The sequence below is a fragment of the Coregonus clupeaformis genome, chromosome 9, assembly GCF_020615455.1.
Source record: "Coregonus clupeaformis isolate EN_2021a chromosome 9, ASM2061545v1, whole genome shotgun sequence".
Taxonomy (NCBI): Eukaryota; Metazoa; Chordata; class Actinopteri; order Salmoniformes; family Salmonidae; genus Coregonus; species Coregonus clupeaformis.
This window is the reverse complement of record NC_059200.1, coordinates 51,652,172-51,669,906: the sequence shown is the minus strand read 5'-3', so window position 1 is coordinate 51,669,906 and position 17,735 is coordinate 51,652,172. Positions and strand designations below refer to the sequence as shown.

The 17,735-nt window shown below is 41.8% G+C and overlaps 1 protein-coding gene and 1 long non-coding RNA gene across 6 annotated transcripts; both read left to right on the top strand.

The window, feature by feature from the left end:
- The first annotated feature begins 2,504 nt into the window (after positions 1-2,504).
- On the top strand, positions 2,505-13,052 carry LOC121574072 (heterogeneous nuclear ribonucleoprotein H). 5 transcript variants are annotated; one of them, XM_041886646.1, is made up of 11 exons: positions 2,505-2,611; positions 3,923-4,030; positions 4,131-4,286; positions 4,408-4,551; positions 6,107-6,245; positions 7,178-7,368; positions 8,529-8,635; positions 8,738-8,873; positions 9,032-9,112; positions 9,260-9,355; positions 12,415-13,052. In XM_041886646.1, exons 2-11 carry the CDS (start codon positions 3,946-3,948, stop codon positions 12,504-12,506), a joined length of 1,227 nt encoding a protein of 408 aa, XP_041742580.1. In that variant the 5' UTR covers positions 2,505-2,611; positions 3,923-3,945; the 3' UTR covers positions 12,507-13,052. The 5 variants fall into 5 exon arrangements, with proteins under 5 accessions (XP_041742580.1, XP_041742579.1, XP_041742581.1 ...); XM_041886645.1 differs by having other exon boundaries at positions 7,178-7,377; XM_041886647.1 differs by having other exon boundaries at positions 7,178-7,377; positions 12,411-13,052.
- A 2,296-nt stretch (positions 13,053-15,348) lies between these two features.
- Positions 15,349-16,355, top strand: LOC121574454. Its single transcript, XR_006002202.1, has 2 exons — positions 15,349-15,546; positions 16,214-16,355. It is a non-coding gene; the product is annotated as an uncharacterized LOC121574454 (long non-coding RNA).
- Positions 16,356-17,735: the final 1,380 nt, after the last annotated feature.

The window sequence follows — 17,735 nt, the reverse complement described above, 5'->3', positions numbered from 1 at the left end:
TCCATTTTCCACATTTAGTACACTGTTTGCCTTTAGCTGGGCAATTCCCCTGTTCGCCATGCACTTTGTATCCACAATATCCACATGTTTTGGGGCGTTTGGAGTCTGTGTCGCTCTGTCTGTCTCCGTTCTGAAACATGCTCTCTGCGCACTGGAGGTGTGCTTTGATGTCTGCCTGACTGCGTGCACTGCTTGTTCACGTGATGCGCTCGTGCTGCCGAAATGGTTTTCATCTGAACCTGTGCTAGCTCGTGAGATCTGGCTATGTCGATAGCTTTGTCCAGCGTTAACTCTGATCCAAAATTCAAAAGTTTCTCTCTCACTCGCGGTGAGTGTATTCCAAATACAATACGGTCCCTGACCATCTCATCCTTGTTTGCATAATCACAGTCTTTCACAAGCAGACGCAGCTCAGTGACAAACTGTTCAAACGATTCGCTAGCGCCTTGTACTTTCTCATGGAATTTGTACCTAGCGAAAATTGTATTGGTCTTTGGCACAACATATGCTTCAAAACGATCGTAGTATGTTTTCAGTACCTTTGATTCAGCCTCGGTAAGTGTCCATGTGTTGTAAATGTCTCTCCCTTTTTCACCGATCCAGAGGAGCAGGTAGCTGCACTTTTCCTCTTCTCCTCTTTCCTTCAGAGGACCCGTGAACATCAGCTCCACATGCTGTTTGAACTTACGCCATGCATCGGGTAGATTTGTAGACCCCCAATCCATTCGAGGTGAAGGAACTCCAGCAAAATCCATCTTTTAGTCCTTTTACTCTGACACCATGTCTTGTTTTGTATGCTTTGTACAAAATAATAAAATGCAGGACGACAGGATCTTTATAAACGTAGCTCTTTATTAACTAGCTATAACTTGCATGTCCATGTGTCTCTGGCCATGATCATCTTAGAATGACCTCACAACCTGGGTGGTCTTAACCAATCATAGCACAGTATAATGCATCCAATTACAATTCAGTATGCTGACACATATGAATATTACATGTAGGTGACCAAATACTTATTTTCCACCATAATTTGCAAATAAATTCATAAAAAATCCTACAATGTGATTTTCTGGATTTTTTTTTCTCGATTTGTCTGTCATAGTTGACGTGTACCTATGATGAAAATTACAGGCCTCTCTCATCTTTTTAAGTGGGAGAACTTGCACAATTGGTGGCTGACTAAATACTTTTTTCCCCCACTGTATTTATTCCTGTCTGCTTGATGAACTGAGAACCCATCTGGCTGGACCAATTTCGACAGATTATCCCAGAGAGCTATGTTTCCGTGAAACAAAGTATGTTACAGGCCTTGATGTCTCTCTGGAAAGAAATCCATGCCCGGAGTTCATCGATCTTGTTAACCAGAGACTGAACATTAGCGAGTAGTATACTTGGAAGCGGTGGGTGGTGTGCGCGCATCCTAAATCGAACCAGCAGGCCGCTCCAAGTGCCTCTGCTCCGCCGGCGATGTTTTGGGTCAGCCGCTGGAATCAGTTCAGTTGCCCTGGGGAGAGCAAACAAAGGATCTGCTTCGGGAAAGTCGTATTCCTGGTCGCAATGCTGGTGAGTTACCGCCACTCTGATATCCAAACGTTTTCCCTGGCTGTATGTAATGATACAAAACACTTTCTGAGCTAATAATGTAAAAAATAATATAAAAAACAAAATACTGCAAAGTTTCCTAAGCGCTAGTCGCGAGGCCGCCATCTTCGTCGTCGGCGCCACGGTCGTCGGACCACAGAGTGAAGGAAAAGCAGCCAACAACTGCTCAGCATATGTGGGAACTCCTTCAAGACTGTTGGAAAAGCATTCCAGGTGACTCTGGTTGAGAGAATGCCAAGAGTGTGCAACGCTGTCATCAAGGGAAAGGGTGGCTATTTGAAGAATCTCAAATATAAAATATATATTTTGATTTGTTTAACACTTTTTGGGTTACTACATGATTCCATATGTGTTATTTCATAGTTTTATGTCTTCACTATTTTTCTACAATGTAAAAAATAGTAAAAATAAATAAAAACCCTGAGTAGGTGTATCCAAACTTTTGACTGGTAGTGTATGTTTCAATAAGGTTGGATTCTTAACATTCATGGTAATGGTCATCAACTGTACCGCAGAAATGGAATGTAGATCTCTGGCAGCTGCAGAGAAGTATTTGTGTATACGAGATTTGACTTCAGAAGAGTTACAGGGTGGTGGTGTCCTGTCCTCCTAGGTCGTTGGCATGGTGCAGGTACAGATAGGGTCAAGGTAGTGGAATGGGGTTGTGGGTTTTTAATGAGTGAAGGGTTTGTTGGAAGGGTGTATTTTTGTGTACATTTATTATTATTATTATTATTACTTCTTTGGGGTTTAACGGCGGTTGGCATCCAATATTTTCCCCTTTGGAATCACAAAGTATAATGGATTGATATTATAGTCCCGTTGGGGGCGGAAATGCAAAATATTGGATTCCAAACGCCGTTAAACCCCAAAGAAGAAAAAGAAGAAGCAGAAAGGTTTGCGTTTCCGGTGTTGCAAGTCGCATGCGCTCTGGTGCAGAAGTTGAACGCAATCCCAGACAGCAGCTACCGCCGAACACCCATCTAATCAGAAAAGAGAAATCAAGGTATTTTCATATTGGTTGCATTATATTAAAGAAGAAAGGTTAGCTAAGTTAATGCATTTGTAAGAATTAATGGGTCAAGTATTTATACTTTCGTTTTCTAATTGACGTCGATTAATGGATAAGCCATGTGAGTCTTGTTGAGGCCTGCGAGGTCTTTGTCTGCGTGCCGATAGCATGCTTTGTCTAACTAGCCAGCACCGTGTTTAAGACTAGTTTTGAATGATTGCTAACTTGCATTGTTGCTGGTTTCGTAAATTATCATTCAGGCACTTACATACTTGCTAGTTTAGATAACATACGTTCAAGAGAATAATATCAGAGCCTAACAACTGATATTAGCTACCTAACTATACTCATTCTTTGAAATGTTCGCGAGCCGCCTAACGTTAGTTAGTTAAATAAACCCTCACTGGCTTTTTTTTTTTTTTTTTTAGGCCAGCCCATCCAAATCATGAAATGTTACTGTTTAGTTAGCAACTCAAATGGCCATGCAGTTGATGCAAGAGTTGAATAAACTGTCGCAATTTCTTAGCTTAACTAACATGTGGTTCCGAAATAAAATGTATTCAGATTCAGCGTTTCTCGAGTTCTGATTTGAAGATATATTGAGTGATGCGCGCTGGCTTTACCTCTAAAAGCCAATGCCGGCTGATGGCGATGTTGAGTCGTTTCATCTTATCATCCAAAGGGAATGTATACAACCGGCTGCACGCTCGTATCCCCCGTGGACCGGTCTGTACATAAACATTCTCCATTCAGGCTGCAAATCCGTCGATATCCTCATTAACTCGTTCTAATGGCGGGAAACAATGCATGCTTTATTTTCCACCACACCATGCTACTGTGGCTAATGCTAGTCTACTCAGATGGTGCAGGCCTGACCCGTTTGTTCTCATTTACATTTTAGTCATTTAGCAGACGCTCTTATCCAGAGCGACTTACAGTTAGTGCATACATTTTTCATACTGGCCCCCCGTGGGAATCGAACCCACAACCCTGGCGTTGCAAGCGCCATGCTCTACCAACTGAGCTACAGGAGGCCTAGGGTTCTCCTTACATTTTAGACATTTTAGTCACATAGCAGACGCTCTTATCCAGAGCGACTTACAGTTATTGAGTGCATTCATTTTCATACTGGTAGTCTGTGGTTCAGCAGAATCCCGCACTCTTGTCAGATGGCCAATTTATATTGAGCTACAACCCTAAACTACATGGTCATCTGGAATATGGTAACTTTTCATTAAATGTTAGTTAGCCCATCTAGATGCACTTTGACTGTATAGTATCTTACTTGTTGATTCTGTCTCAAAGGGCTGTCTGACCATAAGCCAACCATGGCAGATGGAGAGGGTTTTGTGGTGCGTATTCGTGGCCTTCCCTGGTCTTGCGCGGTGGACGAAGTGTCAAGATTTTTCTCTGGTAAGAGAACCTGACTACTTATATTGTTCAATGAAAATTAGCCTCTAAGGAAGTCTGACCTTATTTTTCAGATGACTAAATTGGTATAATTATATTCCAGATTGTAAAGTTGCAAACAACGGCACAAGTATCCATTTCACATACACTCGTGAGGGCAGGCCAAGCGGAGAGGCCTTCGTAGAGCTGGAGTCGGAGGACGACCTGAAGATTGCCGTCAAGAAAGACAGAGAGACCCTGGGTCACAGATATGTGGAAGGTATTCATTAATAAGGTTTTGTCTCCCTGTGCCAATAGTGTCTTTTAAGGTGATTGTGCCAACATTATGTTCTGATATAGGATTAGATGCCAAAGAATCCTCACGTTCAGTTTTTTCTCAGTATTCAAATCGAACAATGTGGAGATGGACTGGGTCATGAAGCACACCGGTCCAAACTGCCCAGAGACTGAGGGGGACGGGCTTGTGCGGCTGCGTGGCCTTCCCTTCGGCTGTAGCAAGGAGGAGATTGTCCAGTTCTTCACAGGTGTGTTTGGTGCCCTTTTCCTCCACTCTGATTAATTCTTAAGCCTGTCACATGAAGCAAAACAAATGCAATTGAAATTGCATGCAACATCCAATCTTGTCATACATCATGGTTTCATAAATGATTTGTTTATCCAACTATTTGGTAATTGTAACATTATCGATATAGACAAAATGCTGGATTCAATTTAGCTAGCTAGACAAAATGTAGCCTATTTGCTAACCATGTTTTACCACGCTAGCTAGCTAACCAAGCTAGAAACGAGCTTAGCTAGTGCAGTTCATGTTGGACAATTTCAGTTGAAACTGGACAGAATGGTCTGGGTTCACTATTCAAATTGTATTTATTGACTGCAGGACCATCTACATAAACCATGATGACTAACCGTGATGTCTAGAATGTTTTATACATTTCCCATTTGGCAAGTCTCATCATTTGCGGAGTGTAGCAGCACTGACAGCTGTAGACATGACAACTGGGTCGGCGTTGCGAACGGAATGATATGACTAGTCATGTAAAAGTGTCTCTGCTCACTGATTGGACATTAAGTACAGTAGGTTAGATTTTTATCTCTTGCAATGCAAGTGTGACACACTGAGCAACACATATGCTACTTTTTTGCAAGCAACATAAATTGCATCCGATTGCTTCATTTGACATATGCTTTAAGATAATCACCCTTAGTTGATATGAACATGGCTTTGAAAATACACTGCCCGTAGTTCAAGATTTGGCTGAAGGAAAACTCTAATCTCAAAGTCCTCTTGACATTGAATTGGCATCTGAACTCTTTGATATGAGCATACTTCACCATGATAGTCAATCAGAACTGAGACAGATTAGATTCAAGATGGATACTATTTTTTTGGGGGGGGTGAATTTTAAAGTAACTGTCCAGTGAGAATCTCACTTTTAAAAGATCATGTGTTAATTTTATTTGTGGCCAAAAACATATATAATTAAAAAAGCACTTCGAAAACCCCACTTCAAACTTGTGTATCAAACAGACCATTTTGAAAATGCTTGCTGTTTTCTCATAGATTATGTCATGTTTTTGGCAGAGACAACTCAGGTGTTTACTTGTAATTTTTATGGACCGGTAGACACCCACTCAATTTTGCTGTTGGTATGCCCATACCATTCAACACAGAAAAGCTTATTTTTGTATATACATAAATGAACTACTTCATATTGTAATTAATTATATATCATATTTAATAGAAAACTGGAAACACTGGGCAGTTACTTTAAATTCAGACAGTCATACACAGCAGTAGCATCACCTGATAAACTGGTATAAAAACTTAATTTCTCTCTAATATTTTATGGATCCTTTTATTTGGTTCATGTTCCCAGAATGAATAAAATAAACACTAAGTTAAGAATCAAAGTGGTGACACCGATCTCGTACGCTGTTCATAGGCTTTCCTTTTCATAGGGTTCTCGTGTCTGATGTGTTTTCATCTTGTTCTTTTTGAATGAAAAGAGCAACAACTCTGAATGGGCATGTCATTTAATATGTCCCCCGCTGGGGTTATCTGTCCTTGGGTTGAAGGGTTGGAAATCGTGCCAAATGGGATAACATTGCCGGTGGACTTCCAGGGGAGGAGTACGGGGGAGGCCTTCGTGCAGTTTGCTTCACAGGATATAGCTGAAAAGGCTCTAAAGAAACACAAGGAAAGAATAGGTCACAGGTGGGGATGGATGGTTGGCTGGTTAAGCTGCTTTTCTTATGGTATTCATCTGTTGCCACAATCATCTTCTGTGGTAATGACACATGTCAAGAACCTGCACATGCTACAAGGACATTCATACATGTATCCATATGAGATTATCAACAATAGCCTCTTCGAATTCAGAGATGCACTTATTTTTTGCCAAAAAATACTTTAGTGCTGAGTGATTATCCTGGACTCAGTTTTTAGTTTTTGATTGACTTCCACTCAAGGTGGTCAGGAAACACCTTTTGTAGATAGAGAATTCACAATATGTCACTAAACTGGGTTGGGCACAAATAACATTGCTTTTCATCTTCACATCAATCCAATATGCTAGTTTTTAATGTTATTTAAATGTGGCATCTCAACCAAAAAAATGCACTTTGATATCATGGTGTTTTTTTCCGTAGAAGGTACCAGTTTTCACTCGGCACTAATCCACAGACCCTCATGTCACACAATGTGTAACTGAGACCAAGTCTTCCTTGGGCCATGGATCCTGCAGTCACAAGGAAAGCTTTGGTTGTCTGGGGTCAATGATGGCATTTCTACACTGACAAGTGTAATTATCTGGTTCTTTTGAGTGATAGTTTATTTTAAACATCAACAGGAAAATAGCTTTATCATTCCAGGGGCTATGTATGTTTGTCATTAAACCTAATAAGTAAAACATTGATGTTCAGTCAGTAAAAATGCATAGTTTCAGAGGCATCAATTAGCTTATAGATACTATGATTGACGATTGACATGCATGGCTGTGAGCAACAGGACGAACATGCAACAGACCTATATCCTTAGTACTGGCAGATTATTTTTCCTTTTTTTCTCCATGTACAGTATTCGCCTCAATAGCCGTTAAACATTTTGGGTCCGGGACCCTGTCCTAATGCTTGTCTGTGTGCCTGTAGGTATATTGAGATATTCAAGAGCAGTGATGCAGAGGTGCGGACGAATTACGAGCCCCCACGCAAAACGATGGGTGGCATGCAGAGACCAGGCCCCTACGACAGGCCCGGTGGTGGTGGTGGCGGCCGTGGCTACAACGGCATGAGCCGCGGAGGCTCCTTCGACAGGATGCGCCGTGGGGGCTACGGTGGAGGTGAGGCTGGTGAGAATAAAGGCTATTGTCAGTACTTTGTCCCTTCCATGCTTCTCTCTAAAAAAACACTTTCTGGTTTCTGTTCTATCTTATTTGGAAATCACAGGTGGGTGGTGATGGGACATAGCAGCAAGGGAAAACTGAAAATGTTTATTGAACGCATTGTATATTAGAATGCAAGGTTCGGGAACAAAACCAGAAAATAAATGTTTTTCAAGGAACGGAAACTGGAACGGAAGTGGTTCATATTGTTCCGGAACAGAAACGTTATTTTAAAAGCTTAGGAACCTGTTAAAAATTAAATGTTACATTCCAAACACTTTTTTTCTAGTCCCACAACAAAGTGCCTATGTAAAGCCCACACTGTCACTCAAACTTATTCCGGTGTCTGCCTGCAAGCTGAAAATGTTTGCCTGTGCAGGCAACCAGCCCCTCCCCCCTCCGACGCATAGGCTACTGTACAAGCTTGATTCAGAAGATGGGGAGAGATTTTTAATTAGGTAGAGAACTCTCATTGAAGTGCATCCATTTAAGGATACTATAGATCTAGTTATCACGTTGGAATTAAACAGGTAAGATGTGTTTTTAATTATTGTACCAGTCTGCACACACAAGCTTGTTAGCTAGCTAGCTCAAAGGTCATTCAAAGTTCTTCCATGGAAGCGGCTCCTCCTAGGTATAATCCTTTGGACCTAATTCAGATAATGCCATAACAAGATGCCCAGCGCTTCAAGCTGCCTCAACCCTCTCTCGCTCTCTCCCCACCCGCAAAAGTTGTCCTATCTTACGCCATAGGCTGCACTTGTCTGTCCACCACACATGTAAACAACTAGTTTGCCTGCTCAATCCACACTGATTGGTAAAGTAATTTTAATGGTATAAAAAAAAAACTATTGCATTCACTGGTTTAAAAAAGGAAATGTTAACCGGTTATTTGGGGTGGGGTTGAACCGGTTCCAAACTTTATTTTGCTGGTCAGAACAATGGAACAACTTTTTTGGGGGATTCTGTACATTGTGAAACTATTGGGAAATAATTTCGGTTCCAACCCCTGGTAGAATGCATACTGGAGTTGCTTTGAGTTGGTATATTTGTAATGTTTTCGTAGGTGAAACAATTCATAAGCTTTCTACCTCTGTCGACTTTCCTAACGACTATAGGTTCAGATCGTTATGGCGATGGTGGTTCAAGTTTTCAGAGTACGACCGGGCACTGTGTGCACATGAGGGGGCTTCCTTACCGGGCAACAGAGACTGACATCTACAGTGTGAGCACCAGCACTAGTTACATAATATACACTCATCTGTTGACGGTCACTGATGGCAAGGTAAACTGGGAATGCTAATGGTCTCAATTTTCTCCCATGTAGTTTTTTTCGCCGTTGAACCCAGTGCGTGTGCACATCGAAGTTGGTCCAGATGGGAGGATGACTGGAGAGGCTGATGTGGAGTTTGCCACACATGAGGATGCTGTGGCAGCTATGTCAAAGGATAAAGCCAACATGCGTGAGTCTGCAGTAATTTGATGGGGGGGGGGGGGTCGTCATCATCACTTTTACATGATTTACTGTTCCTGTCTGGATAGTTGCATCCTAAATCCTTTGTCTTTTAATCCAATGAAGAAGTTTGAGGTAACTCCGCCCTCTTTCTCTCTTCCTCATCAGAGCACCGTTATGTTGAGTTGTTCCTCAACTCAACAGCAGGGGGCAGTAATGGAGGCTATGGTGGCCAGATGGGCGCTATAGGTGAGTATTTTCAGTTGGGAGTAGATGAAGGTATAAAAGTGCCTATTCTGGGCCAATGGGGGTAGAGTTCTCTGTGCAGAATTTGGCATTAATTGGACAAACACCATATTGTTAAGTTATTTTATTTGAGAGTTCTATTTTCCACAGCCAACCAATCTTCCTATGGAGGCAGCCAGCAGATGAGCGCTGGTTACACGGGGGGCTACAGCAGCCAGTCCAGCATGGGGGGGTACAATGATTACAGTAAGTGTCAGCTCTCTGCTGCCTGTCACAGGAGGGTTGTTACTAGGGCTGTTACGGTGACCTTATTACTGCGGTCACGAGTCACGACCGCAGTCAAATTCCACGTGACCGTTTAGTTACGGTAGCTAGGCTTCTCCAAGCTCTGCTGCTGGTCATTACTAGCCTACTAAACTTGCTAACTGCCGGGTACTCGGCACTGTTGTCCTGCTAATCACTCTGACATCAATGCAAATGTTTTCGAAAACATGCGCCACATTTCTATAGGTTATGCAATTGCGTGAGAACTGTTTTGATGGCCTCTATTAAAAAGAGGATCTCATCAGCTTTCTATAGGCTATTGATCAACATTCCTAATATTAAGCACATTGCTTTACAACAGGAGTATAGCCTACCTGGCTGGTATGGAAATGAACCATGGGAAAAGCGTCCTCCATTCATTATTTAAGTGCATAGATTACGTTTTTTTTTCTTCCCATGTCCCTGTTCCAAGACGGGTGCATGAAAATGGTCCATTCTAAATGAACACATTTCACACGTATATTATTTAGCATACAGTACCAGTCAAAAGTTTGGACACACCTACTAATTCAAGGATTTTTCTTAATTTTTTAAAACTATTTTCTACACTGTAGAATAATAGTGAAGACATCAACTATGAAATAACATATGGAATCATGTAGTAACCAAAAAAAGTGTTAAACAAATCAAAATATATTTTATATTTGAGATTCTTCAAAGTAGCCACCTTTTGCCTTGACAGCTTTGCATACTCTTGGCATTCTCTCAACCAGCTTCATGAGGAATGCTTTTCCAACAGTCTTGAAGGAGTTCCCACATATGCTGAGCACTTGTTGGCTGCTTTTTCTTCAGTCTGCGGTCCAACTCATCCCAAACCATCTCAATTGGGTTGAGGTCGGATGATTGTGGAGGTTGATGCAGCATTCCATTACTCTCATTGGTCAAATAGCAGTTACACAGCCTGGAGGTGTGTTTTGGGTCATTGTCCTGTTGAAAAACAAATTATAGTCTCACTAAGCACACCAGATGGGATGGCGTATCGCTGCAGAATGCTGTGGTAGCCATGCTGGTTAAGTGTTACCAGCAAAGCACCCCCACACCATCAAACCTCTATGCTTCACGGAGGGAACCACACATTTGGAGATCATCCGTTCACCTACTCTGCGTCACAAAGACCCAGAAGTTAGAACCAGAAATCTCATATTTGGACTCATCAGACCAAAGGACCGATTTCTACCGGTCTAATGTCCATTGCTCGTCTTTCTTGGCCCAAGCAACTCTTCTTTTTATTGGTGTCCTTTAGTGTTTTTTTGTTGTTGCAGCAATTCGACCATGTAGGCCAGTTGATGTTGATTCACGCAGTCTCCTCTGAACAGTTGATGTGTCTGTTACTTGAACTCTGTGAAGCATTTATTTGGGCTGCAACCTGAGGCTGGTAGCTCTAATGAACTTATCCTCTGCAGCGGAGGTAACGCTGGGTCTTCCTTTCCTGTGGCGGTCCTCATGAGAGCCAGTTTCATCATAGCGCTTGATGTTTTTTGCCACTGCACTTGAAGAAACTTTAAAAGTTCTTGACATTTTCCGTATTGACTGACCTTCATGTCTTAAAGGAATGGACTGTCGTTTCTCTTTGCTGATTTGAGCTGTTCTTGCCATAATATGGACTTGTTTTTTTAGCAAATAGGCCTATGTTCTGTATACCCCCCCTACCTTGTCACAACACAACTGATTGGTTCAAATGGTTGAGAGAATGCCATTAGTGTGCAAAGCTGTCATTAAGGCAAAGGGTGGCTACTTTGAAGAATCTCAAATATAAAATATATTTTGATTTGTTTAACACTTTTTATTTGGTTACTACATAATTACATATGTGTTATTTCACAGTTTTGATTTCTTCACTATTATTCTACAATGTAGGAAACAGTAAAAATAAAGAGAAACCCTGGAATGAGTAGGTGTGTCCAAACTTTTGACTGGTACTATATGTAAAGACAACATTCAATTAAGAATAGTGTGATGGGTGACAGTATTAGCCTATCACTTGTGAATGATGTATTATCACTTTTGAATGATGCCCAATGTGTGCAGTAAGGCAAACAGCTCATGCCTTTTTTTGCGACTTTCAAATCATAGTCACACGCATCATGTAGTCTAGTCCATAGGCCTGTATGTTTTGATAAGGTTTATCAGAACTAAAGTGGCCAAATAACTTCTTAAAATTAAGCACATTAATCCGTTTTACAGCCGGTGTGGAGCCTAACTGGCATACATACATACACAGCATGTGAGTCAAGTTTGGGGAAGATAATTTTAACAATAAAAATGTACCTTTTATAATTAAGCATACATGCATAATAGCATTTGCGGTGACTTTAGAGAAGTGTTTTCCCGCCAATTGATTGCATTTTGGAACATTCGTGCTTACAGCCTACTGCCGTGTGCGTATTGCTGGCTTATAATGTGAAGAAATGGCCTAATAGTTTATAAACACTTTAAGCTAAACGTTCTGATCTGTTGCATCAGCCTCATTGCTTTTAAAAGGTTTTTTAATGCGTGTGGTTGTATTAATTTGGGTTCTATCGCCAGCTGTTAATGCTTGACAATCACCGGCTGAATACATTTTATGCCACCACAGCCCTAGTTGTTACAAAAATTAAGCCCTAGTTAAACTCCATAACAGATGAGAATAACTCCTGGCACTACATAGTTCACTATTTGTATCTCTTACCAAAATACGTGGTCATATCGTTTGGAAAGTGGAGACATCATAGAACATCAATGTAAACATTGACACCTTCCTGTTTTTGAGACAGCGTCCCGTTTGCTATCAAAGAGATTTGCGGTCGGTAAATAACTGAATTGTTTCGCCCTATGGTTAACCAAGAAAAGTACCGCTGCTGTGTCAATGTCTCTGACTTTGTCTCCCACCTTGTTTACATTTGACCATTGTGATGTGCATCCATGCGTGTTGTTGCGTAGTTTTGTATTGGAGAAGGTAAGCCTGCGTCGGTCCTAATGTGGATATTTCTTTCTCCTGTTAGGTAATCAGAGCGGGATGAGCAGCAGTTACTATGGCAGCAGCCGCGGCTCCATGGGCATGAACGGTAGCATGGGAGCCGGATGGGGCATATAAGAGTTCCAGGGGGGTGCTCCGCTGTTGGCAAAATGTTTATTTTTTTGAGATGGTTACAGATTTTGTACAGATTGGGGTGGTTTAATTCTAATGTATGAAAGATGAGGGGAGGACACGTTTTTACCCCAGCCTTTCTTAAACTTATCATTGGAGCCAGTGTGTTATGTTTTTGGTATTGTGAATGAGATGGCATGGGGTGACGGATTTTGGTTCCACCCTAGTTATACCTGTAGTTCAACTCTGAATGACTGGATGCTGTTTGTGAAGCCACGTGTGCTTTTGTAAATATGGTAATCATGACTGCTTGTAATTACTCCTCGGTATCTGCAACAATGTTTTGCTCCTTTTTCATGGTTCCTATACACTTGGTTTGAGCCAGAGGGATTTTTATAATAAAGAGCATGTTGAATTTGCCTCTTTTTATAAACAGGATATTATTTTTGTTGACTCACTACAAATTGCTAACTGTTTTAAACATTAATGTCTCATCCCCGCTCACTGTTTTGATTCTGCTAATGAGATCGTTAATAAACATTTATTCACTGATTGATTATTTTGTCTCCTTATAAAGCAATATGTTTTGGGGCATTATATGGTGGTGTAGGACTAAACACCATGGGCTGGTTTCCCAGATGCAGCTAAAGGCTAGTACTGGAATAAAAAGGATGCTCATTTGGCATTCTACTGTTAGATTTTCAATTGGCCGAAGAAAGGCCTTTGTTCCTGTATCTGCCCCATTCTAACACTGGGTGGTGCTTTTGCCCTATTTTCCTCAGTTGCACTTTCTAGGCTAAACCATTCCCTAGGGCCATAATTCGACGCTATCTTACGCACATGTTCAAGAGTTTAGGAATACCATTCAGTAATGCAAGGTGCGTACCACCTAACACCTATCAGAACCTTGCAGAACACCTAAGCCTACAGAACACGCGCCAGTATTTGTGCCAATATCGACTGTAGGCCTACCTGTTGATGTGCCCACCTAGCTTGTCTAATCTTTTTGACTATTCCATCAACTTCTATCCTCAAAAACATTTAAAGTCTTCAAATGTAGATTTGTTGACTGTCATGATTATTAGGTCTACTGTAAAGGATTCCTTTATTATAGGATAACGCAGCACGGTACCTGTCATTGCGGTGGAGGCTGCGTAATGTCAGAAGTAACATTTGAATGTCCACTCATTGAATAGGCCTATATGATACAGTCCATGACCAAAAGTATGTGGACACCTGCTCGTCGAACATCTCATTCCAAATTCTTGGGCATTAATATGGAGTTGGCCCCACTTTGCTATAACAGCCTCCACTCTTCTGGGAAGGCTTTCCACTAGATGTTTGAACATTGCTGCAGGGACTTGCTTCTATTCAGCCACAAGAGCATTAGTGAGGTTGGGCGATTAGGCCTCGCTCGCAGTTGCCGTTCCAATTCATCCCAAAGGTGTTCGTTGGGGTCAGGGCTCTGTGCAGGCCAGTCAACTTCTTCCACACCCATCTCGACAAACCGTTTCTGTATGGTCCTCACTTAGTGCACGAGGGCATTGTCATGCTGAAACTGGAAAGGTTTTTCCCCAAACTGTTGCCACAAAGTTGGAAGCACAGAATCGTTTAGAATGTCATTGCATGCTGTAGCGTTAAGATTTCCCTTCACTGGAACTAAGGGGCCTAGCCCGAACCATTATTCCTCCTCCACCAAACTTTACAGTTGGCACTATGCAGAGGGGCAGGTAGTGTTCTCCAGGCATCCGCCAAACCCAGATTCGTCCATTGGACTGCCAGATGGTGAAGCGTGATTCATCACTCCAGAGAACACGTTTCCACTGCTCCAGAGTCCAATGGCGGCAAGCTTTACACCACTCCAGCCGACACTTGGCATTGCGCATGGTAATCTTAGGCTGCTCGGCCATGGAAACCCATTTCATCCGATGATGCTCATAGATGTTTCCACTTCACAATAACAGCACTTACAGCTGGCCGGGGCAGCTCTAGCAGGGCAGAAATTTGACAAACTTACTTATTGGAAAGGTGGCATCCTATGACGTCACAGAGCTCTTCAGTAAGGCCATTCTACTGCCAGTGTTTGTCTATGGAGATTGCATGGCTGTGCGCTCGATTTTAGACACCTGTCAGCAACGGGTGTGGCTGAAATTGCCGAATCCACTAATTTCAAGGGGTGTCCACATACTTTTGTATATGTAGTGTATCTGCCATGAAATTCATACTTTACAGTTTAGGCTCTGCCTCCGTTATTGAAAGGTGTGGCCATGGGTCATTGGATGGCAACATACATAGGATTATTGCGCCACAGGGGAATGAACAGTTATTTTTCAAAATTGTGTGCCAAGCACTGTGATAGAGAGGCCACTAACTGAGAAGCAGCGACACCTTTCCTGGACAGAGAAACTTAAAAAGGTTTATGGAGCATTGAGTTTATTATCAGTAGCTCCAAAAAAACAGCCATGAACATTGTATATCTCATATTTGCGCTTTTTATCTTCCATGGATCCGTTGAGTTAGTTGGGACTGTTAAAATGTTGCAGCGGTCTGTTTATCTTGGTGTAGATTATATTATATAGCCCAGTCTATAGTCATAACAATGTATAGGCTAATCATGGGCGTATATTCTAGGAATATATAATATATGATATATATAAACATTTATAACATGATTATAAAATAGGTGTATAGCCTAGTATTAAAATGTAAATTAACTGGAGTCAGAGCATATGTTTCCTCTGACTCTTTTTGCCTTGACTCGGGAGGGATTACTTTGTGTGGCTGCGTTCAATCTTATTCCCTAATAGTATTAAAAAAAAAGTTTCCCCATGTGTGTCTCCAGTGTCTTTCAGGCTATCCAGTGGTGCCAATGCCACTGACAGGCAGGAAGATAAGTCTCCTGCCCAGATATCTGTGGACAGTCTCCTCCACAATGATAACAAAATAACCGACGAACAGGTGGAATATGACAAGGAGGAGGGATACTATTATGAACACGGTGAAGACGACCATCGGTCTGGGGATTATGGAATGCAATTTCCAAGAGGTACAGTAGTTTACCACAGTTTATTAATACGTATTCATCAGCCTCTCTCATCTAAAACGTTTTGTGGGAAACTGTTTGCAAAGATTCACATAGTTTAGTAGTAAACCTATTTACAATGTAAAGGGATCTTATATACTGAGTATACCAAACATAAAGAACACCTTCCTAATATTGAGTTGCCTCAATTTGTCGGGGCATGGACTCTACAAGGTGTCGAAAGCGTTCCACAAGTTGGCTGTATGGCCTTTGGTTTGAGGACCATTCTTGATACACGGGAAACTTTTGAGTGTGTAAAACCCAGCAGCGTTGCAGTTCTTGACACAAACCGGTGCACCTGGCACCTACTGCCATACCCTGTTCAAAGGCACTTACATTTTTTTGTCTTGCCCATTCACCCTCTGAATGGCACACATACACAATCCATGTCTCAATTGTCTCAAGGCTTAAAAATCATTATTTAGCCTGTCTCCTCCCCTTCATCTACACTGATTGACGTGGATTTAACAAGTGACATCAATAAGGGATCATAGCTTTCACCTGGATTTACCTGGTCAGACTATGTTATGTAAAGAGCAGGTGTTCTTAATGTTTTGTATACTCAGTGTATATTATATTGTATAAATATGTTGTACATTATTTTACTTTCCTCTCTCCCGCTTATCTCCAGTGGCATTTTCCACCCAACCGAAAGATCTGCCGGTGCCCCCCTTCACAGACAGGAGAAGGCAGGGCAAGAGAAAGGGCAATGGTAAGAAGAGGAACCCCTGTCTATATGTGGATATATTCAAATAAACAACAATTTTGTACTATTTTTCTGCTACTGTATAATACATTTCCTAGTATTTTTCTCAATTCCCCAATGTCAGGTTGTTACTACTACTGCTCTACATACAGTGGGGAAAAAAAGTATTTAGTCAGCCACCAATTGTGCAAGTTCTCCCACTTAAAAAGATGAGAGAGGCCTGTAATTTTCATCATAGGTACACGTCAACTATGACAGACAAAATGAGAAAAAAATATCCAGAAAATCACATTGTAGGATTTTTAATGAAGTTATTTGCAAATTATGGTGGAAAATAAGTATTTGGTCAATAATAAAAGTTTCTCAATACTTTGTTATATACCCTTTGTTGGCAATGACACAAGTCAAACGTTTTCTGTAAGTCTTCACAAGGTTTTCACACACTGTTGCTGGTATTTTGGCCCATTCCTCCGTGCAGATCTCCTCTAGAGCAGTGATGTTTTGGGGCTGTCGCTGGGCAACATGGACTTTCAACTCCCTCCAAAGATTTTCTATGGGGTTGAGATCTGGAGACTGGCTAGGCCACTCCAGGACCTTGAAATGCTTCTTACAAAGCCACTCCTTCGTTGCCCGGGCGGTGTGTTTGGGATCATTGTCATGCTGAAAGACCCAGCCACGTTTAATCTTCAATGCCCTTGCTGATGGAAGGAGGTTTTCACTCAAAATCTCACGATACATGGCCCCATTCATTCTTTCCTTTACACGGATCAGTCGTCCTGGTCCCTTTGCAGAAAAACAGCCCCAAAGCATGATGTTTCCACCCCCATGCTTCACAGTAGGTATGGTGTTCTTTGGATGCAACTCAGCATTTTTTGTCCTCCAAATACGACGAGGTTAGTTTTTACCAAAAAGTAATTTTTTGGTTTCATCTGACCATATGACATTCTCCCAATCCTCTTCTGGATCATCCAAATGCACTCTAGCAAACTTCAGACGGGCCTGGACATGTACTGGCTTAAGCAGGGGGACACGTCTGGCACTGCAGGATTTGAGTCCCTGGCGGCGTAGTGTGTTACTGATGTTAGGCTTTGTTACTTTGGTCTCAGCTCTCTGCAGGTCATTCACTAGGTCCCCCCGTGTGGTTCTGGGATTTTTGCTCACCGTTCTTGTGATCATTTTGACCCCACGGGGTGAGATCTTGCGTGGAGCCCCAGATCGAGGGAGATTATCAGTGGTCTTGTATGTCTTCCATTTCCTAATAATTGCTCCCACAGTTGATTTCTTCAAACCAAGCTGCTTACCTATTGCAGATTCAGTCTTCCCAGCCTGGTGCAGGTCTACAATTTTGTTTCTGGTGTCCTTTGACAGCTCTTTGGTCTTGGCCATAGTGGAGTTTGGAGTGTGACTGTTTGAGGTTGTGGACAGGTGTATTTTATACTGATAACAA

Excerpts from the sequence above, each read along its gene's own strand:
- LOC121574072 (XM_041886645.1), top strand. The coding sequence starts at position 3,946 with ATGGCAGATGGAGAGGGTTTTGTGGTGCGTATTCGTGGCCTTCCCTGG. Across the intron at positions 8,636-8,737 it reads CAGAGACTGACATCTACAGT|TTTTTTTCGCCGTTGAACCC; the intron begins GTGAGCACCAGC and ends TCTCCCATGTAG. Across the intron at positions 8,874-9,031 it reads AAAGGATAAAGCCAACATGC|AGCACCGTTATGTTGAGTTG; the intron begins GTGAGTCTGCAG and ends CTTCCTCATCAG.